General features: G+C 41.8%; 1 protein-coding gene and 1 long non-coding RNA gene across 17 annotated transcripts; one reads left to right on the top strand and one right to left on the bottom strand.

Annotated features, from left to right (window-relative positions):
* Positions 1 to 411: 411 nt before the first annotated feature.
* osa (trithorax group protein osa) lies at positions 412 to 22,771 on the bottom strand. 16 transcript variants are annotated; one of them, XM_089468809.1, is made up of 16 exons: positions 22,656 to 22,771; positions 19,549 to 20,640; positions 14,993 to 15,310; positions 14,633 to 14,842; positions 11,483 to 11,639; positions 11,050 to 11,424; positions 10,296 to 10,985; positions 10,055 to 10,239; positions 9,730 to 9,993; positions 8,859 to 9,074; positions 7,680 to 7,908; positions 6,750 to 7,115; positions 5,960 to 6,119; positions 5,591 to 5,786; positions 5,446 to 5,527; positions 412 to 5,375 (listed from the first exon to the last, which is right to left on the bottom strand). In XM_089468809.1, the coding sequence occupies exons 2-16, from the start codon at positions 20,506 to 20,508 to the stop codon at positions 1,924 to 1,926; spliced, it is 7,860 nt and encodes a 2,619-aa protein (XP_089324935.1). In that variant the 5' UTR covers positions 20,509 to 20,640; positions 22,656 to 22,771; the 3' UTR covers positions 412 to 1,923. The 16 variants fall into 16 exon arrangements, with proteins under 16 accessions (XP_089324935.1, XP_089324926.1, XP_089324963.1 ...); XM_089468800.1 differs by having other exon boundaries at positions 22,565 to 22,706; XM_089468837.1 differs by lacking the exon at positions 22,656 to 22,771 and adding an exon at positions 22,400 to 22,541 and having other exon boundaries at positions 7,680 to 7,868; positions 8,858 to 9,074.
* On the top strand, positions 22,433 to 22,935 carry LOC149270877 (uncharacterized). The gene is made up of 2 exons (XR_016270103.1): positions 22,433 to 22,574; positions 22,677 to 22,935. It is a non-coding gene; the product is annotated as an uncharacterized LOC149270877 (long non-coding RNA).
* The last annotated feature ends 34 nt before the right edge of the window (positions 22,936 to 22,969 follow it).

Below are 22,969 nucleotides of genomic sequence, written 5' to 3'. Positions count from 1 at the left end.
TGCAATTTCGTATATTATATATGTATGTATATTAATTAAATAATTAAATTAAGTTTGAGGGACATACATTTACATCCTAGCAAAATTATACACTAATAACTACAAGTAAATATATCGATATCGAGATGTTGAGTCATATTTGTGTTTTGGAAAACAACTACATAAATTAACGTATATCTTTAGGGCTTCAACTGATACTTGTATTCCTGTTGATCGACATGACGTAAGTATAAAGGGTTTTCTAATTGCCCAGTCTACTTGACTTGAATTTTTCTTTTTAACAGCAGTCCATTTTGTAATATTGCCATGTATTCTATAGCTTTAATCGCATACAGTTTACAACATTTCGCACATGGTCAAACTGAAGTGCTCAACGATTCTGCAATATTTGATTTTTGTTTTCTTCTTTCGTTTTGTTTTTTTTTTTATTGAATTTCCGCCTTTATGATATAAAGCGAGTTAGTTAATTTTCGTGATTCTTTCTGTATGGATTAGTTCGTATTCTTTTCTAGCATTTTTTTTGTTTTTTTTTTTTTTTTTTTTTTTTTTCATTTTTGCATGAACTGTGTTTCATTAAGGTTGAATAATTTTTAAATTAATATTAAGATAAAAACTTATAATTTTAAGTTGTCATTTACGCCTAAATTACGTTTAATGTAAAATTAAACCTTGTTCCAGCAGCACTTCAGTAAATAATAAAAACAAAATAAAAATTACAACATTTAGTGCTCTCATTCCATAATTTTAGTGTTTTGTGCAGTTGGTTTGCAAAAAATAATTAATTACAAAACAAATTCAATCAATCAGTTTGAATCATTCGTCGACACATCACGCACACATAATACGAAATGACATTTGCCTTAAGCAACGCAAAAACAAAATACAAAATACAAGATACAATTTACAAATTAGTTAAGTATGTACAGTTTTTCCTTTCATTTTTTGTTTTGTTTTTGTAATGTATGTGGTATATTATTTATCTTTCCCATCATTTTTTTATATCATTTTTGCATTTCTATATGTCCACATAAATATCCATTTAATTGTATTACATAGTCCTTATCTGGTTTCTTACGCATATACGCATACGGTGTAAGGTTTTATGTTCACTATATGACTTCATACGACATATAATATTGTAAGTAGTATATTTTAGAATTTAAAAACTAACCTCTAAATATGTTTATTTTAACACACGTAATTCGTTATTATTTTTTCTTTTCTTTTTAATTTTATTTATATATATATGTATATATATCGTATGTATATGTGTGTATATTAGGTTTTAATTAGTATTTGTTGTTTCTTTTTTTTTTTGTGTTTGTTTTTTGTTTATTAAATTTAATACATAAGTATGTTGTGTGCTTAATTGTTACGCATGCATCTATATGCAATTAAACCTTCTGCCGTAAGTTTGACGTTGAAAATTCATTGCTAAAATTTGAAAGGGCCTATAAGAACGCCAGACCATTTTCACGCATTAATATATATATATATATATATATATATATATATATATATATATATATATATATATATATATATATATTAACTATAGATTTTAGTGAAAAAATATACAGTTATTGTGTGACCATTGTAATTGAGTGGCCAGTGGTGTTATTGAAGCTGTTCTACATTTTCAGGGTTTCATTTGAAGCATATACAATCTGTGTCTATGCTTTAAAGGTCATTTGCTTTAAAAGTTCTATCCCATCATTTAGTACATTTACATTATTTGATTAAACACTTTGTAAAAGATACAAATCGTATTTTCCAATTATATCCATACATATATATATATTTACATATATATGCATGTATATCTTGTGTGTATGTTCAATCATTAGTTTTGTAAACTTCTTCGACTACACCATCGCCACGACTCCAAGAGGAGTAAGTCTTTGCCGGCATCATCGTTGTATACTACGCAACAGCAGCTGTTGTGTTCGTGTTCGCTGGCGGCGGTGCAGTCGGTTGTGCCACTGACGGCGGAGGTGTTGCATTTGACGCTGCCGCGGCAGCGTCGTTGATGTGACCTAAATTGTTGGATGACACAGCGGAAGACGCAGCTGAGGCCGATTTGCCGACCTGTTGCTCGCTAGCTGTCACTAAGTTGTTCAGAGTGGGCTGACTACTGCTGCCCAGGCTGCTGCTGTTGGTCTGATTGCTGCTGACGGTGCCGCAGCTGTTGCTGTTGGTGCTGCTGTTGCTGACATCATTGAATGTTGCCGCTGGCGGCAGTTGCTGGCTGCTGTTGCTATCGTCGTTGATTGCAGCTGTCGTGGCCACAGCAGCGGCAGGCTTGGCATCAGCCGCAGACGGCTCTGGCTGGGAGCAGGGCTCGGGCTTTACATTCAGCGTTGCTGGGGTACTTTGCTTTTCAGACGGCGTCTGGTTTAGCCGCTGTTGTTGCTGTTGCTGCTGTCGCTGCTGCAACAATCTGTACTCCACCGAATGCAGTGGTCCGGTTCCGCGCGATACTTGGTATAGCACCCGAGATATGATCAATGCCACTTGCTGATCCAATATATGCGACATGACCAATCCAAGCAGTCTTTGCTCCTGCTGCATGAATAGCGAACGATTATCGGGATGCTTGGCCAAATGGAGCAGCGTCCCAGCTGCCCTTCGCAACATATCCAGGCTGGTTCCCATTGAGTCGGGATTCTCCCGGAGATAGTTAATTCCATGCTGGTTGGCCACACCCAACGCAGTCTGTTCCGCCTGTTCGATAAATGCAACGAGATACGAGATGCACGGGGATTGCAGGGCCACAGTACGCGCCATCGCACTGTCCGCTGCAGCCAGGTAATGCAGCAAGTTGACTGAGAACTCGCGCAACACCTGATCCTCGTTCCGACACAGATGACGCGTAAGCACCGCGCACAGTTTTTCCAGCCGTGAAAACGGTGGTGTCGCAATCACCAAATCAACATTTGCATCCGTGACACATAATTTGCACAGCGCTTCCAGGGCGAGGCGTTGCGGGGATAACGCAGAGTTCGGGCCGCACGAGGGGAACGGGTCCTGACCATGCGCACTGGGGCACACGGCCCAGTGCAGCAATCCATCGATTAGCGGGCGTGCAATTAGCTCATCATAGCGGGAGAGCTCCAGATGTCCGGCTATGTTTGCCATTGCCACGAGCATATTTTCTCGTATGGTTATTAGATACTCCCACCACCATTCGCGCTCTCCCTGCAGCGAGCTGCAGGAGTCGGTAAAGTCTGTATCCTCCTCCCTGTCGTAGTTGCGCGTCTTGGGAGTCCGCCGCAGGTGGTCGTGGTTCAACAATAGCAATCGACCGAGCACTGCTAAGAATCGCGACGACTTAGCCAACACCGTTTCGTTCCCAGGCACAAAAGTCAAATTTCGAAAAATATTGGAGAGCGCAATGCAGCGGCGCGCCAATGAGTCCTGACTTTCATTCACTAAGTACAAAGAGGCTTCGTCCCGCGTGTAGCATTCATCCTCGTAGCTAGAGTCGCGGCGTCGCTGCAGGACATGCGCATCATCTCGCACCGTGGACTTGGGATCAAATCTCTTGGGCATTGAGGCAACTCCATTGGTAAGACGTTGTTGTTGCGGAGATTCGATTTCCATATCAATGGTTCGACAATCACTGTCGGTTGTATTGGCTCCCACGGTTTCGTTGTCTAGCTCCTTCTTCGGCTCCACAGCTGGCTGCGCAAACTCCTCCCCCATTTTGGACTTCTTGTCGCTACTAGCTGCACCGATACTACCCACAAGGCGCCGCTTCTTATTGTAAGTCTGTTGAAGTAAACTACTGTCCTCGGTACTACTTGTGGTGTCCTCTTGCTTAAGCACAGGGGAAATATCTTCGTGTTTTGGGCTAATATTGCTTTTCTCTGCGGCTTCCTGTTTGCTCTTGTGCTTAGAGCGTATGTATCGCGCAAATGGAATGTTAACAATCTCTGACTTAAACACATCAATGATGCCATCAAGTGGGTCGGGTTCCGTGAAGCCATAGGTCCAAGCATTACTGCCCACTGGTTCCAGGTGTTCATACAACCTATTCGTGTCAATATCCCAAGCCTTTTGACGCTCGTCCACAAAAATATCGTTATCAGCGGTCTGAATGCGAACGGGCACACCCTTCCGTGTGACCATGGTGTAGTTAGGTGTAAACGAAAGGAGAAGTGTTCGCTCTTCGGGATTGGGCTGAACACGTATCTGACCCAAGTCAATGCCCTCGTCAGCATCATCCGAGTCTTCGCTGTGGGCAACACGCTTCACATCCATATTCTCGTAGTGCCTTCTGCGGTTGTAGCTAGAAATGCTGTGCACTGAACGCGGTTGCTTCCGCTGCAGCTTGTCCTCAGCTTTCAATGATACAGTTCCGCTATCAGCGTCATCATCTGCCGCCTCATCTGCTGCCTCGTCACAGCGTTCATCGAACATTTCCGCTAGATTTTTTTGGAAGTGCTCCAGCAACAGCGTTAGCAGGCCCGGCAAATTTGATATGCCAAAGAATTGTACTGTCGAATCGTCGAATAAAAGAACATTAAGCACATCTAATGCCCATGTGCACTCAGCAAGTAAGCCCGAGCGCATGGCCATAAAAATTCGCCAGGGATCGACAGGGCACACGTCAAGCTTGGTCAGGCGCTTCCGGCGGTACAGTACAGGCGTAGTCGATTCTACACTATCATGTGGAAAGATTAGTTCTTTCTTGACAATCTGTGCTCCTGGGCCAGTCCCTTGCGGGGCATAGACAGGCTGTTGATTGGTCAGCTGATGTGGCGGCTGCTGCTGTGTGGGCTGCATTCCTTGTCCAACTATGGGCGACGGCTTTTGCGCGATCATAGTAACCGGAGCACTGCCAACCATAGGCACACCTGGTGAGCCACTACCAGACTGTGAGGGTGGTGGCATAGCGTAAGGCGGTTTCACCATGCCGGGCACAGACGGCATACTGGATGCTGGTACCCCGCCATGCGGTGGCTGTGGCACTGTTTGTCCTTGCTGCTGCTGTGGCGGCATTACAGGCACTCCGCTGGGCATACGCTGTTGCTGCCCAACTCCAGCTGGTGGACGCAGCGACGGCTGCGAAATACTTGATTGTGGTGGCGCCTGAGCCGCATTTATTTGCGCCCATTGTGGTGCCGCCTGTTGTTGCTGTCCGGGCGGCGTACTTTGCTGGTAAGGCGGCTGTTGTTGCGGCGGAGGTGGTGGCTGTTGGGGTGGATAACGATGTTGTTCCCACTGAGCTACCCCAGCTTGCTGCTGCCCATGCGGACCGTGTGGGCCTCCAGGAGGAGCAGCACCCCGAGGTGGTGCATTGCCCCACGACTGTGGTGCAGTCGATGTGGGATATTGAGGACGATACTGCGGATTGTTGCCTTGCCAACCACCTTAAATGTTAAATAAATTATAGTTAAACGGAGTGCCAATTGAATGGATTGCTCCACACCAAATGCTTACCATAAATTTGAGGCCGCGTAGCATAGCCAGGGTAAGGCTGAGAGTCTTTAATAAAGTCCGGATGTCGCCGTGGCTGAGGACTCTGCAAATAAAGGACGAGTTATTTCCGGCACTTATTTTAGTAAACGTAAAGTTTGAGATTTACTTGATCCGGCGGCCTATAGTAATCCTGTTGATTCGGAGTGCTTGGTACATATCCGCTGTTTGGTGGGGCTACCGGAGCGCCGCTAGTCGGAGGACCACCCGCAACCGCTTGTGCCGGTGGCTGTGGTCCACCGGGTGGTGCTTGACTGTAGGGACGATTGCCATAGGGACCGTACTGATTAGCACCAGCTGGAGGGCTGCAGGATGAAAAAGAAATTCATTAAAATAATATGTACTTCATCGTGCGTAGCAACTCTTCTAAGGCCGTGACAAATAAAATAGGCTCAGTACGGTTGAATTTCTGTATATGAGAGATGAGTATGTTTGTCTGAGTGTAGTGAAGCTGTATGTAAATATAGTGTGCACTCACGCTTCCCCCTCGGGTCCGTAGGGAGGGTACATATTGCGACTCTGAGGCGGATATTGGCCCTGATTTGGTCCGAAAGGCTGGCCCGGCGGGCCAGCCGAGCTGTACTGATCGCTCGAGCCGTACTGCCCGTAAGCACCAGGGGGGGTTGGATAGGGGGAACCTGTAATAATTGAAAATATGTGCTCAATATCAAATAGTCATCTCACACACGAGTTAAGTCAGTTTTGGTACAGATATGGACAAAATAAAATTCAAATTAATTAAAGTTTTTAAGAGCTGTACAGATCTGAAAAAGCAGCTTATTATGCAATTCATACAATAGTTAGATTTGATCAGCAGTTCCGAACGATTTGCAAACTTCTTTATAATCTATCATTTCAAAATGCTTAGATAGACAGATAGCTTAATTTGACGGCATTACAATAAGCAGTCATAAAAACTAAACACTACTCCAATATAATCCGTGTTATTGGTTATTTTATAGCCAAATCAATTAGCCTTAAATCGATTATTAAAGCTTTTAAAATATGCTATATGAAAATAATAATAATAAGATTAAAGAGGATATTGGTAAGAAATTAATATTAGTCAATAGAAATCAAAATTTTGTATAGGAAAATAAATAGTAATTAAGCAAATTAGTTGTATGCAAAGACAGTTAGACTAGAACCCACATGCAGAACGATCGCAAACTGAAATCAATGAAGACGTTGCTTAACCATCAACTCGAAAGGAGACGTTAAAGAAATGGTATAACAGAACATAAGAAAAGAAAACATGATGAATGTACCTGGCGTTCTAGACACAGGCGTTGGATACCCAGAGCTACCCTGTGGATAAGGTACTCCAGTTCCAGGGCGCGCATGCTGCGTCGACGGCGGCCCATGTTGCTGTGGTGGTGGCGCCGGTGGTTGCTGCGACGGCGATGGCAATTGTGTTGGAATGCCTTGTTGGTGGTGTTGTTGGTTGCCCGATTGTGGCGCTGTGTGCGGTGAATGTGGGGGTGGTGGGGGAGCACCATGTGAGGCAGCACCACCAACTGCAGCAGCAGCAGCAACACCACCAGCGGCCCCACCGCCAGCAATTGGATCCTCAAAGGGATTGCTCACATTTATGTTATCACCGGCAACAGTGGCAGCTGATTGATTTTGAGTGCCTGAGTCGGCAAGCAGCATTGATGATGATTATGGATGGATTGATGAAGAAATTAATGAATGACACATAATAAAAATTGTAATTGTTGTAATTGGCATGAAGAGTTAAGGTTTTGTTGAGCGAGATCGAAGTGGATTTTTAATAATTTTAGTGGAGCGATGTGGTGTTGTTGTTGTTGTTGGTGTTCGTGGTGGTGGTGGTGGTGGTGGTTGTTGAGGGTGTCGGGTGATTGTGGTTTTTTGGTGATTTTTATAAGTAGTGCGCCCATATTTACGTAACCAACATAAAAATGAATAAACAAATTACACACATAAATTAATAAATCAAATTTTAGGCAAACGAAAACTATATGCATTATCTAATTGTAATACACGTTGAAAACATCGAAAACATAATTAATTCAATTCAATATTACAACAAATAAACGGTAATCATAGACATGGCTATATCATATATATGTATGTATATTTACATGTGTAAGCAATTTCAAAACGTATTTGTATATGTATGCAACTCAGCTGAGATCGTAATTTTAACTGAATCTGAATCTGAATCTATTGCTTACCAGGATGAGGCGCCTGTGGATTGCTCTGTGACGGCGGCCTTGGCATCTGACCCGCTGCTGCATAATCCGGCTGCGGGCCGGCAGATGGTGGATACGCACCAGCCCCAGAGTAACCTGTGTAGCCGTCTAAAGCCGCGTTTGGTGCACCGCCAGGTGGTGCAGGGAAGGAATCCTGCGAGTTCGATGACCCTGTCGAATTTGTTGTTCCAGCGTCCAAATGACCACCGCCGATTGGTTGCAATGAAGTTAAGATTAAAAGAAAGTGTTTAAATAGATAAATAATTAAGGTAATAGTTAGTTTATGTTAGTTAGTTAATGCTAGCCAAAATGCTCAGGTCGCGACTGCCCCACCAAAAGTATTAAACTTGTTCACGAACCGAGAAGTTAGTATTATAAATTAATAGTATATATCTATTAAAGCCAGAGTTGACCTATTTAATATAAATACCACAATAAGACGGAGGGTAGCGGGTTTTCCGATATTTAAAGTCGCAGAATGGCAAATTGAAGGATAGCATGTCTGATATGACTGATCCACTCTTATTTACAATGCCAAAGACTTGAAATTATAAATGTAAATATCAACAATATATGGTGGATATATCTACGCCCATTGAAGTTATGGCCAACTGTATATTCCTAAATTATCTATCGAGCCTTAAAATTACGTGTATGTAAGCTATTGATAAGAGACTCTACAGATCTGCAATATACCCAAATTTACTAGGAGCGAATCAAATCGATACCGGACGACATAATATTGTTTACTTATCTGTTATATTTTAGACATGAGAGAATTATAGTTGGTATAAAGCCATAAAACTTCCTAATATGTGTATTTAATTAGGCAAGACAGAAATCGAATCGGTAAAGTCTGAGATATTTGGGGCTAATCCTGTAACCACAGCTGACTTTAAGGAGCGTCGACTTTGGAATATCTATACCCCTTAATAAAGGAATTCCCAATATATGTAATGAAATGTTTTTTGTTAGATCAGGATCAGTGGGGCTTTTGAGTGGATAGAAATTCTTAAGCTATTCAAGGACTAAAGTAAAATGGACTGTTTATTCATTTGCCTATAGGTTGTGTGATAAGCCGATAAACGTATATCATCAAATGTCTGTAGCTGCAGACTCCCTCATGAGATTTAAAATGATAATAAATGGTAAACACTTACCTGGTGATGGTACCGATGCTGCCTTTGTTGTCTTTTTCTTGCTACCAGCCTCCACTTGTTGTATAATGGGTAATGGATCAATGTCGCCACGATCAAAGTGACACTCGAATGCCAACAGATTCTTTGTGTAGTGCTTACGCAGTGTGTATGCAGCGCTACTGCTGGCGCCGATTCCGAGCAGACCGGCAATATCCTTCCAGGTCTTGCTCTTGGTCACCTAGCAACAACAACGAAAATATGCGTATATATATTTGAAAACAGACTAGACTGGGTAGAGGCTTTTAAAAATCGGCATGAATTAGTAAAGAAGAAAGATAAAAAATACGAGCAATTAAGAGCGTGTTTTTAAGACGCTCTCAACAATATTTTCGCAACAGGGTTAGTAATAAAAATGTAAATCAAACTGGAAGAAAGGTCTTGTAAATAAAATTGTTAACGGAACCACTTCAGATTAATTATGAAAAATGTCGACACTCAGTTTTAAAAATATTTGGAAAATGTTTTTGAAAAGCATGCAATCAAATAACTCATGCAAAAGTGAGAAAATTATTTGAATTCATGTAGTTCTGATTCAATCAACTTTAATGGTGTAGGAAAGACGTCAAGTACTTTCCAGATCTTACAGAAAGGTAAATGTGGTAGGATGTCATGCTATTGAAATATTTTGGAAAATCGATGATTGACTTGAGTTTGGTTGGTTTCACGTTAAAAGAATTCAAAATTTTTGTTACTGTGTTAGCTACATTTTTTACTTCGGTTGGTGGTGTTTGGTGGTTTGATTGATTGGTTGGTTGAGCATTAATTTTGGTTTGTTTGATTTGGTTTTGCTAGTAAATCTAAAAAGAAGTTAGTAAAAGGAGTTACTACGGCACCTTGCATACCTCGACGAATCCGCCACGTTCTTTTACATAAATATATAACCTATATAAATCAAGTGGCTGTTTTGAGATGGTGGGGCATGCCGTTATTGGTGTACGGCGATCCTCCATGAAAGCACGTAATTTGTCTAGCCAACCGCGCCTATCCGGATTGTCATCCATTTCATAGAGCTTGCAAAGTGAATCGGATTTCTTAGTTGTCGTTATAGTACTACGAAAAGGTTCTTGTTGAACAGGAACATGACTGTTGAAAACCTGCTATAGATGGGAGAGTAAATCATTTAATTGAATATTCACAATGTAATTAAATCATGCTTACTGAGCCTGCGGCTGGACGGGGCCAGTTTGGAGGCGAGTTCATTTCGTACTCTTCGCCTGTCGGTCCGCCACCTCCATGCATTACAACTGGATGTGGCGATGGGCTGGGTGGAGCTAAATGGCTTTGGCTATATGGATCATGTTTGCGCGACTTTGGCGTGGTACACTGTGGATCTTCACCCGATGCTGCAAGACGGGAGAGCCTCAGTTACGAACATAAATAACTCATTCGGATTACCCACCTGCAGACGCATTTGAGAGCGTGCTCTGTTGACTGACTTCATCCATTGGTGTGCCATCCGGTCCAGTTGTAACTACTGCAGTGACGGCATGCAAGCCTGCGGCTGGGGACGAAGCAGATGAACTAATGCCATTGTCTTGGGATATATGTTCGGTGTCGCTGCCACTCTGTGCGCCCATCATAGACTGCGGCGGTGTACTGGTAGGTGGCCCCATACTTTGCGGCGGACCCATATGATGTGGAGGACCCATGGGCATTGACGGATGCATGCCAGTGGGTCCATTTCCATAGCCCTGTGGTTGGGGTCCCGCTGGACTACCGCCATATCCACCTTTGTGTTGTAAATGCTGCTTAAGATAGTTAAGAGGACGCGGAGAGCCACTGCCCTGTGGCGGTGGTGGTCCAACTGGTGGTGGTGTGCCCTTGCCCTGTACGTGATTGCCCATGCCAGCGGAAATTTGTACTGATCCACTGCCAGGGCCAGACTGCTGTGGTGACGGAGGTACCCACTGATACGGAGGATACTGCTGATGGGGGCTGCCACTGCCGTGGTTTGGCATTGACCGAGGGTAACCAGCTTGTGCGCCGGATGGCATGCTGTTAGCGCCCCCAGCGGACTGGCTATTTGGTGGCGGTTGTGGTCCAGCTCCATACGCTCCCGACGGATACTGGGGACGTGGGGGGTAGTTACCTAGTAAATATAGATATATTTGTCAATACGAATTTAACTAATTATTTAGATTCCCTCAGCATACCTTGAGGATACTGCTGTGGAGGATATCCTTGAGCACCGGGGCTTTGACCTGGTAAGCTCATTTTGTAACCGCCATGTATATGTTGCGGGAGTGGATAGCCACCGGCAGCTCCTTGCGGCGGTGGTGGTGGTGTAGCCATATTGTTAACATTTTGGTTTGGCGCCGGTGCAGGTGGTGGCGTCTGCTGCGGCGAATTACTCGCTGATGATGCGGAATTTGAAGCCTGCTGCTGCTGAGATTGTTGCTGAGATGGTGGCCCACCTGGTAGACCGTGTGGTGGCATTGGTGGTGGGCCAGCAACCACGGTCGGTTGCTGCATTGGACCGCCACTACTTGACTGATTACTCGCCGGACGCGATATTGGATGATTTTGTGCTGAAATCAAATTAATTTAATATTGACATACAGTTCGCTAACATTTTCAGATACATACCCACTGCAGGAGACATGGATCTTGAGCCCGACGAGCCTGTAGGCGAAGGTGTTGGCCTCATTACTTGCTGTGGGTTAGGTGTACCGGGTGGGCCTGAGCCCATGCCGCTGTGTGCTCCACCACTTGAACTATCGTTGCTATTTTGCCCGATCAGCTCCTGTAATAAATATATAAAGTGGTGTCAAGACATCAATCAGTGACATTTTTTATTATTACACGTATAGCCCAGCAATAATAATAATATAATCCAAGTTTGATGACATCAGCAGAACCAACTGAAATATCGCAATGTTCTCAATACAACCCCTAAGGAACAGACGCATTGCAATAAAGAGTGACTTTAACTGTTCAAATAATATCTAAAAATGATGATGGGGCTACATGTTTTCATTGAAATTGGTCAACTCGGCTTAAACAATATAGACGCGAACAACGACGCCAAATTTCCAGCTAAGATTCTAAACAGTCGACATCGACTTTAGGTTGCCGCTCGTCTATAAAAATTCAAAATAAAAATAAAAAACAACAAAAAAGCTCAACCCAAGAGAGCACAAACAAGACACACAAAGATACAAGTAAATACACACACTCACACTCTGACATGCATTTATATACATATATGCACACCATACCAACAACAGGGGCTTAAGCCGACAGCTATTCGAGTCGCACAGTAAAACGAACAGCGCGGGATCAACATTGTCGATATAAATGATGATGGCGAGAGGTGAGGAATAAGGGGCCCACGACGGCATACTCTGCTCTGTTCGGCGCTGTTCGTTTGGGTATCTGAGAAATTAAGTGAAGTGAAATGAAATGTACGACGAACTGACGGGCACACAGCCATGGCAGAGTCAAAGCGCAAAACAAAAACAACACCAGCAGCGGCAAAGCAAAAGCTATGTGGAACGAACGAATAACGACAAAGTCGACGAAGACTGCAACTTAAAGCGTTCAGAGGGGCGCGGATTGGAGATGTGGCAGTGGTAGTTATGGCGCGCGTTGAGTGAGCCAACGTACGATGACAAAGACGTAGATAAGAAGCAGCAACGTGAACACATATACTCACACACACATATATGCACACAGCTACACACTTAGCCACATGTATACTGCACACATTCAATGTTAAACTATAATAAAATAAAGAAAAAGAAAAAGAAAAAAAACAGCGCCAGCCATTCGTTTCTTCTCTCGTTTCTCCGCTCATTCGTTTTCATGCCATACACATACCTACATAGAAGACCAAGCAAGCAAAAGCGTTGAGTGTTTCGTGTATGGTTGAACAGTGAACTCGGGGGAATGGGGCCAAGCAAGGAGTATACTTGAGTAGCATAGGCGACGGCTGCGGCGGCGTTGATGACGAGAATAGCAAAGCCACCACAGACGACGGTCGAACAGCAACAACAACAGCAGAAAGCAATGCTAAAAAACGATGAGCGATGGGGCAACGCTCCTCAAGATGAAGGCGGCCCACGTTTTTAGTTGTGAGTGTGTACGTAAAAACTTGCCGGCATGTAGAAAATTACTTGGAAAAAAAAAACAACCGATACGGGAACAGCACAATGAAATCATTTATAACAAACATGCGCTTACGTACATATGTACGTATGTGCCTTTGTATGTGTGCATACATTTAGTATTTTATTGTTTGCGTGCATTTAGTATTTTTGCTGCTTACATCTTTTTTAAGAGCAAACAGAATTCAGCGACAGAGAGAAACACATTGTTCGCACACAACACATTAAAAATGCAACTGAATTCAAGATTTTTGTTTTCAATATAATAATACAATGCCGAAACGAAGATAAGATTAAGTAATCTGAAATCGCAAAACAATGCTGAACGCAAATGTTGGTACGAATATCAGTACGATGATTCTAGCTTTTGCGGACTTACAAGCTGTATAAAATTATTGTACTCATTTAGTATGCATGTTATTAGGTGGTTAAAAGAGAAGTTATTTATTGTAGCGGGTGTAAGCAATACAGTATTTTCATATGTGATTGAGTACATACACATATATATTTACATGCATTTACATATAAATGTCAATCGATGAGTACTCACACTAATACAAGCAGAGACAAGTAAAGAGCGGTAAAACATGCTCGGCACAGCTGAGATGCTAGTGCTGAACGCTAAACACTAAACACTGAAGCCCCAACGCAGCTCGTAAACATTCATCAGTTATTTGAGGTGTGTTGTGCGCGCTTTTCTGTTTCTTTGTTCTTTATTTCTTAAATGCTTGAGCTCGTAGGAGCTCCCGTGTGCTACTTACAATGCTTTAAGTTAAAATTTTATTTTAGTTCGGTGCTAACGCAAGAACAAATTGAAGTATTATTTTATATACATACATAGTTGATTATTATTATCGACACCATATTAGAAAATATCTTACACATCGATAATAAATTGATCAGTGGCGAGTGCAAAGAATTAATTATAATTAAATTAAATTAGCTGCATGTGCTTGCTTCGTTGTGTTTCAAAGTGGATCATGAATATTGCGAAATAAACTTTTGAGCTAATGGCAGCAGGATTCCCTTTCTTTCTCTTCTTTTCTGTTTTATATGCCGTAAAGCATCCACTTTTTCTTTAAAGCTTCAGAAATTTTGTTGTTGTGAGTAAAATGCGTCTGCGTTGTCAGTACAAAACATAAAAGCAAACAGCCCGAAAGCAACAACAATGACCTTGGCATTGACCTAAATGCATACATACATACATGAAAACAGATGCTCTTTGTGAGATCTTGAGTGTATTCGTGTTTTATCTATGTATGGGTATGTGCACACACAACAACAGCAACAACATAAAGGGAATGAGTAAAAAATGGTATGAGACACGTCGACGGCACCGGCAACTGCGACCATTGCGGACATTCTGAATGAATAAGTGTACCACTCACACACACACACACACACATACCGACTTCTCCTGCCGAATATGTACAATAATGGACAGAGTCAAAGAATCAGACAACATAAAAGTTGTTGTCATGGCCCGAACACTGATAACGCGTATCAGCCAAGAGCTTGGTTCAGTGCAGCTAATATCACACAAGGCGAAGTGAAATAAGTAATTGTTGGATATTACGTATTAAAGTGGAGGTGTGTTCGTAATAGTGATTCTCGTATACTAAACAATTACCTGGTGCGGCGATGGCGATGCTTGCGAGGGCTGCGGCGATGGACTGGGAGCATGGCCAGGACTGCTACTGGGTGGCGGGCCACCACCAGCGCTATGTGGCGTTGGCGGCTGTTGCAGCGGGGCATGGTGCGGCGAGGCAGGCGGCAATGGATGACCGGGACCAGGACTGGGCGATGAGCCACCAGGCCACGGCCGATTTGGTTCCGGATACTGAAAGTACAAAATATAATCGCACTTAGAATAGAATGAGAGACTCGAAAGATTTATCTATATATATATACATATATGCTATATCCCGATACATAAATATATTTTGTATATATTTTAATTACAACAGAATAGTTAAAAATTATTTTTTACCTGGTGCGTTGTGTAGGCAGTTCGATGGTTGGGCCCAGATGTCGGTAAGCCTGGTGGTGTTGGATACCTTTGTGGGTACGGCGAATATTGAGAAGTGGGCGGTGCATTCTGTTGCTGCTGTTGCGGTGCAGGACCGGAAGGGGGCACTGGCGCTCCCGGGGCGCCAACACCGCCAGGCTGTTGTGCGGCCTGTTGTTGTTGTTGCTGTTGGGCCTGTTGCTGCTGCTGCTGTTGTTGTTGTGGCGAACTTGGATAGGAACCTGAGTTTTGACTGTGAGCTGGCGGATATGGTGATTGACCCCGGGAAGTATTTGTCTGCTGTGAATAAAACAAAATAAATAATTTGTCCCATTCATTTACGTTAATAACTGCATACATATACATATATAGTCTCACTCCCACTTCCACTCCCACCCTGACACCCATAACAAATGTAGTCAGCAACATCAAAACAGCAACAATTCAAAAGAAGCAGCAGAGTTGTAGCATTGTTGCAAATGGCAGACCCAAGTAAGACATGGCAATAAATCTAATGCGAGCTGCTACCAATAAGCGCTACTCTCGAGTGTTTGTGTCTCTGAAGCAGCAGCAACAACAACGCTGCTGACTGGTCCAGGGTCCACTGCAGGGTGACAGGAAACATGAATGGATGGTTTTGGTGCATACCGAGAAGGGGCATCGTCAATGTGCTCTTGCCTCTATATTAATGTATGAGTATGAGTGTGTGTGTGTGTGTGTGTGGTGAGCTCAACTCAACTAAAAAGGGAAAACTCATCATGGATGAAAATTAAACGCAGAAATATATACACAGCCGAACGACCAAACGAACGAATGGCCGGACGAACAGGCCTGAAGAGGAACTCAAATGCGTTCAGCAAGGGTCGCAAGTTGTGTTGGTGCTCCACACACATGCAAACACACACACAGAGACAAAATGAATGAGCGAACGACGCGACGGCGACTAAACGAATGACAGCGAAGCAGAGAAAATAACCGTTTGTGTAAAACAGGGGCGGGTAAACGCAAACGCACGGCGAAACAACTACAACTACAACTGCACTGCTCGGCTCGGCTCTGTGCGGTATTTTAACGGTGGTGGATTGAAAGCCGGTCCGAACGGAAAACACAATGGCAAAACTGAGCATTAAGGGAATTGTTTTTCTTTGATTGATCGACATGAATATATTCTTTTTTTTGCGATCAATATAACAAATACAGAGTTAAAAAGTAAATTGATTTAGTTTAGCGAAGGCTCTGATCTCTTCTCTCTATTGAAGAGATGAGATATAAAATTGCATTTATAAGATCATAAAACTGATTGTACGATTGATGTATCATAAAACTGATTTATGAATATTACAAAATTATCAATTACATACATATATACTTTTCAATTCCACTATATATTGAGTATATCAAGATTTAAGAGTGCAGAATATACAACTACTATTGACTCATGATACAGCATTAATAAAAAAAATTATAAATCTGATTGCCTAAAAATACATTGTAAATGATTTGTATTTAAATATCATTTAGAGATATTTTTCATTTCAGTTATTTAGTTTTAATCAAATCTATATACCTTACATTTATGATTTACAAGTACAGGGTATACAAATTTTGTTCTATTGTGCGTTTATAATTTTTTATACCTTAAATTTATGCCAAGACAGGCATTATTATTGGGGACTATATGTACATATATATATATATATATATATACAGTTGCGAAAAATAAAATAGCACCACTTGCAAACGCAAAGTTTAAGAAGTTCTCCTAGGTGCATTTATCAATGTATTGATCTAATTTTTTCTTGTATGTAAGCAGAAAACAATTAATAATCGCAACAAGCCAGAATTATCCCAAAAATATTAATCGTTTTTATATAATTCAAAAAAGTCTCCAAAAAGTCGAAAAAACACCGAAAAAAATAATAGCACCACTCAGCCTTTTTGAGTGAATACCGTTATTTTTCGCAGAGTTGCATTTCTTTAAAAGCACATGTTGAAAAGATTTGTTGTTTACATATCTATTTTCCTTAGTTAATTTCAAAAATTTTTTTTTATCTGCAAAAAAATGGGTCGCGGAAAGCATTGCACCACCGAGCAACGCAATCTCATCAAAAAGTTGATTTCGGATGGAAATTCTTACAGGAAAGTTGGTCGTCTCATGGGTTGTTCAAATAAAATGATCCACAATGCATTAATCCATAAAAAAAGTGATGAAAAGCGCGGTCGAAATCGAGCTCTGACCCAACATCAAGTCACTCGACTCATTCGCGAGAGTAAAAAGGATCCTTTTAAGTCGGCTACTCAACTAAAAAAGGAACTAAACACATCAGCAACGGACCAAACAGTACGTAAATATTTAAGATATCAGGGTCTGAATGCTCGTCGTCCAAGAAAAGTACCATATTTGAATATAAAACACATATCCAAACGGATGGCGTTCGCAAAGGAACACAAAAATTGGTCTAAGCAGCAATGGAGAAACATCCTTTGGACTGATGAAAGTAAGGTGGTCATGTTTGGTGGAAAAGGATTACGGACCTACGTAAGACGACCACAGAGGGCAGAATTCAACCCTAGCTATACAACAAAAACAATTAAACATGGCGGATCAAGTGTAATGGTATGGGGTTGCTTTTCGTACTATGGCATAGGCCCAATTCACTGGATCAAAACCATAATGGACCGACATGTTTATGTTGATATATTACAAAATGTGATGCTGCCCTACGCGGAGTACAATATGCCACTAAAATGGGTCTTCCAGCAAGACAATGACCCCAAACACACCAGTAAGAAAGCGAAGAAATGGTTTCAGGATAATTCAGTTAACGTTATGGAGTGGCCTGCGCAGTCGCCGGACCTAAATCCAATCGAAAACTTGTGGGCGGATGTTAAAAAAATAGTTTCTGAATCTAATCCAACTAATGAAAAGATGCTTTGGGAAGTCATTCAAGAGTCATGGGCTAAGATTCCCCTCAAACGATGCCAGGACCTGGTTGATTCCATGACTCGGCGTTGTGCAGCCGTAATTGCCAATAAAGGCAACACAACCAAGTACTAAACTTAAGGAATATTTTTATTTTTAGTTGTTATTAACTATAAGATAGAGTTTGTTGCTTACTTTTATTTTTTAAAATAGTTTTTAGTGCAAAATGAAAAAGTGGTGCTATTATTTTTTTCGGTGTTTTTTCGACTTTTTGGAGATTTTTTTGAATTATAAAAAAACGATTAATATTTTTGTGATAATTCTTGTTTGTTGCGATCATTAATTGCTTACTGCTTATCTACAAGCAAAAATTAGATCAATACATTGATAAATGCACCTAGGAGAACTTCTTAAAGTTTGCATTTGCAAGTGGTGCTATTTTATTTTTCGCAGCTGTATATATATATATATATATATATATATATATATATATATATATATATATTTTAATTATAAAAAAGTGTTTTACTCATGACCAAAGTTAGTTATAGGGATATATAAAGATCATAAAGATTATGAAAGTATTTACTGAAAATATGTACATACATATATGAGTTTGAAGTTAAAAATTAATTGCAAATAATTTAAAATAATATAAGATCTTCTCGTTTGTAGTTTAATGCATATATCCCAATGTCACGTTAAAAATTTATATTAATATTTACTGCAAATATTAAAATTGACAATTACAAAAAATTGCTGTTCACACTATTTACTTATTAAAATATAAGCAATTGTAGCAGCCTCAAAGGACCCAAAATCAATCCAAAAACACCGATTGCACGTAGACCAATCGTAAAGCATGTACTTTCGACGTTTTTTGGAGGTCAAAGTCGGCTGAACTTTAAACGCCCTAACCACAATCAATAAAAAGCAATATGGATGCAACAGCAGGACGCACGGCACTGAAATGCTGATTGTGATAGCAAATGAAAATAGTCTGAAGCAATCTTGCATGTAATATTATGAATTTAAATTCAAATATATTCCGTATTGCCTCAAATGCAGCCCCTTTGCCTAACTCGCCTAAAGTCTCAATTCAGTTCTTAACCAAGTCCAGCTATAATTTTACTGTTACTTAAGCGAATACTTTCAAATTACCATTCACGAATTGCAACGCTAGAAGCGAAAATAAAAATAAATAAACAAAACGTGAAACAGTAGCTCAAGCAAACACACACACACGCACACGCAGCCAAACACAAACATTTATGTACATATGCCTGTATGTACGTGTGTGTGTATGAATAAGCAGATTCAAGCGAACAAGCCGCGCGTCTCTTCCTTCTACTTCTGCTTCTGCCTGCTTCGTCAGGTGGTGGTGGTGGTGGGAACTGCCGGCAACTTCTCTTGCCAACACCACACTGTTTTTTCGTTGCCTTTTCATGGTTTGTTGTTGTTTGTTATTGTTTTCCGGCCGCCCGGGCAGGTTCTTAAAAATTGGTTCTTTGCTCGTACTTTTCATCTGTTATATGTGTCAGTATGTCTGGAGTCACCTGATTGAACCCTCCTTGATCGCCAAGGCACTCTTTACACTCATAGCAGTTGCACTTACCGGGGGAGGTGTCCTATACTGCTGCGATGGGCCCAACTGTGGACTGTAGGGTCTTGGGGGCGGTGCCCAGCCGCCCTGCTGCGCTCCGTATTGCTGGTGCTGTGGCGGCGGCGGTCCATGGCCCGGTAACGGGGGCGGCGGTCCGCCCGGCTGTTGCGCGTTCTGCTGATGCTGCTGCTGTGCTGCGGCAGCGGCAGCGGCTGCAGCCGCGTTGGCTTGCTGTGTCTCATAGTTGTTTGCATAGCGATGCTGGGGTGGTGGGGGAGGATTCGACGATTGCAGCAATGAGTTCAGTGTTGGTGTTGGACCCTGCGGAGGCTGTCCGGGTATGTAGCGCTGTTGCGGAGGTCGGTTCGGCGAGCCCCCTGTGCCACCCTGCGACTGCTGCTGCTGCTGGTGAGGCGGCTTGCTGCCTGGCGGTGGCTGCTGCGGCGGCGCATGACCGTAGCGGTAGGGATCCACATTAGGATCAGCCGAGTGGTAGCGCGCATAAGCAGGATGAGCATGCGGGTGTTGGACGCCAGGTGGCGGCGGCAAATGTGCCGAGCCGTATTCATCCTTCACACCGGGAGTATGCTCTAGCGGCAGCGGTAGTGGTCCCTGTGGTGGTGGTGGTCCACCATGGTGTTGCATGTGTGGTGGTAGCGGTGGACCCTGTGGCTGCTGTTGTTGTTGTTGTTGCTGTTGCTGCTGTTGTTGCTGATGTAAGTGATGATAGTGCGACATAGCTGCAGCCGAGTCGGGAGCTACGCCGGGCACGGCACCAGGAGGCGGGCCGCCATAGGGATGTGGTACACTGCCACTTTGTTGTATAATAGGATCGTTGCCGTTGTTCGGTGTGGGCGGACCCGATGTGGGCGGTGTGGCACCACCTGTGCTGGCTGCCACCGCTGGGGTCACATTTCCACCAGCTGCGCCACCACTCGCCTGGGTTGAGGGCGATTTGATTTTCTCATTCATTGCGTCCTCGTTGCGCTGGCGATGCTTATCGAATCAAGAACTCTGCCTGTAGCTGTGGAATATCCACCAACAACGCTGACGCTGATGACGACGACTTCCCCGACTGCAGCGGCAAGTTTGAGGTTATGTTAGCTGCAAGTTGGAAAAGCATTCGTTAGTCTACTTAACTCAAAGCCCCCCACAATAAAATCAGCACCATGGAACACACTATCAACACCAGAAGACAGTAACTGCCCAATACGCATTTCATTTAGCCGCCAAAGATTCTGTAACTCCTCATTCTGTGTATCGAAAAATCAGCTACCACTACCACAGCATTCTGACTGTCCGTTTACAAATTGTCGCGCGTTGACAGCCACAGCTACAGCCGCAGAGCGCTCTCTCTCTCTCTTTCTCTCTCAATTTTCAATTCTCTCTCGCGCGCTCTTTACATTTGGTAGCTAAACACGCAAACGCCATCTCACTTGCATGAGAGTGTGGCTCTCACTGTCGCACTTACATGTGCGCCTATGGGCTGTCTGTATTAGTTTTTGTTTAATAGGGGAAATAAATAATACATTAATTACATTTTATAAGTTGACTTGAGATTATTGAAACAGTTTTCAATCACAGCCTTCTTCTAAATGCAGAGCATTCTACCAAAAAAATAACATATAAATGAGTCTAAGAGATTGCTTAGAAATCCTCTAAAATTAGCCGGTCAATGTTTTTATGTATTATTTTCAATATTTGAAAAATATGTAGGTATATTAAATGTTGCGCCTAATTAAATACTGATTGTCTAAAGCAATACGAACTAAAAAATTTTTTAGTATCAATTTGGATTTATTTCCAAGCTCAAAATTCAATGCCTAGTTTTTTTTTGTATTTATTATTTTTCACGAGTTCAACTATTCCGAAATTGCTTCGTGCAGTCAGTCGTTCGAATTGAGAATCCAATTGCTAGGTGTTTATCTTTAGAATAAGTAAAACAATAGATCAATTTTATTATTCTAGGCCGCTAACTGGCACAGACTATCATCTGATACAATGCAATAATTTGTCTTCATATGAGACAATTGGTCAAGTGAAGCAAGCCCATAACAAAACAAGGTGCCTGCAATACTTGCATAATTTGTTTTATAGAGTTTTATTAATCCACTTGCAGTTCATTTCTTTTTGTTTAATATGCTTTACAATTTTTTGCGCGCTCCCACAGATTTTCAGTGTTCCGAGTGCTATTTATCTCGCTTGTATTGTATGCGGCCTTTTTTGTATTGCAAAAAGGTGTGCGAGAGCGAGACCACTAGTGTTACATACACATTTTAATGCCGAGTGTGAGAGTAAAACGAGTTTAGCTATCGCGTTTTTTACAATTTGTTTTTGGCTATTTTTTATTTTGTTGGTTATTCTTATTTCTTTACCAAAATCGCCACTGTCAACTTATAATTTAAGTTAAATCATTTTTGATTTTATAGCCTTTTTAGAGTGGGGAAACAGTTGTAATTGTACTGCTCGCGACTGCTGACGTTTGTCGTTCTCGTCGTCTCGTTTATGCTTCATTAAAGACTTTTTTTCTTTCTTTTTTTTTTTTTTTAATTTTTTGCGTGATTATCTTTTTGGTTTATTGCTTTTGGCTGGTTGGCTGAGATTCATACATATTGGCGTTAGCTTGACCCTTTGGTGATGATGATGCAAGGATGTGTCCCGACAAATTCATATTTTATGTATACACACACATGTATCTGTACCGTACCGAACTTTGAGCCTGCATGTATGTACATATTTGATTTTTACGTAGCAGGCTTGTACTTTTCACTCGTTGGCAGAACGAGTCCGGTAAATTGTTGGTGATTTAGGCTTTTTTCTGAACTAATCGAAACACATGCACACAGCACACACCCACACTTACACATAGAAATATATTCACGCATCGACCGTCCATAGACTGGCTATATACACTAGAAACGAACTCGCGTGAGAAGACAAGCTCGGTACGAGTACGAACATTAAATTGTATGCGAGTCTTGTCGGCCGAGAAAAATCATTCATTACTGTAGTGCACAAGAAAAAACACCTGGTATTTGGTAAATTCACATTCGGGTATTAGGTCAACGAATTCTGCTTATAATCTATACACTTTATCCTCTTTATCCAGTGTATTTTACTTATTTTTCATTATTTCTCAGCATGACGACGAGCTGGCCTTATACAAAGCGATTTTTAGCGTTGCCAGATATTTTTACTGACGCGAACAAATATGGCGGATAGTACATAAAAAATGTTCAACTAACATCGATAGTATCGATATTCGGACTTTCCAGATTTTATAGCTTAAGAGTTGATGTGGTATTTATCGAGACCTAGTAATATCGATGAATATAAATGTATAGAATAATAATCGCATTATGTTATGAATAAAAATCACTGCACTTTTAAAAATTATAACGTTCTGTAACTGCTTATAAATAATTAAAGAGAA

Source organism: Drosophila arizonae, chromosome 2, assembly GCF_054131065.1.
Source record: "Drosophila arizonae isolate 15081-1271.41 chromosome 2, UAZ_ARI_1.0, whole genome shotgun sequence".
In the NCBI taxonomy this organism is placed as follows: Eukaryota; Metazoa; Arthropoda; class Insecta; order Diptera; family Drosophilidae; genus Drosophila; species Drosophila arizonae.
The sequence above is the reverse complement of the archived record's forward strand: the minus strand, read 5'-3'. Positions and strand labels throughout refer to the sequence as shown.

Bases quoted from the DNA above. Each gene is read 5' to 3' on its own strand.
- osa (XM_089468809.1), bottom strand. From the start codon at position 20,508: ATGAATGAGAAAATCAAATCGCCCTCAACCCAGGCGAGTGGTGGCGCA. The intron at 10,986-11,049 runs GTATGCTGAGGG...TATATTTACTAG, and splicing joins TCCACAGCAGTATCCTCAAG to GTAACTACCCCCCACGTCCC. The intron at 5,376-5,445 runs GTAAGCATTTGG...TTAACATTTAAG, and splicing joins TACGCGGCCTCAAATTTATG to GTGGTTGGCAAGGCAACAAT.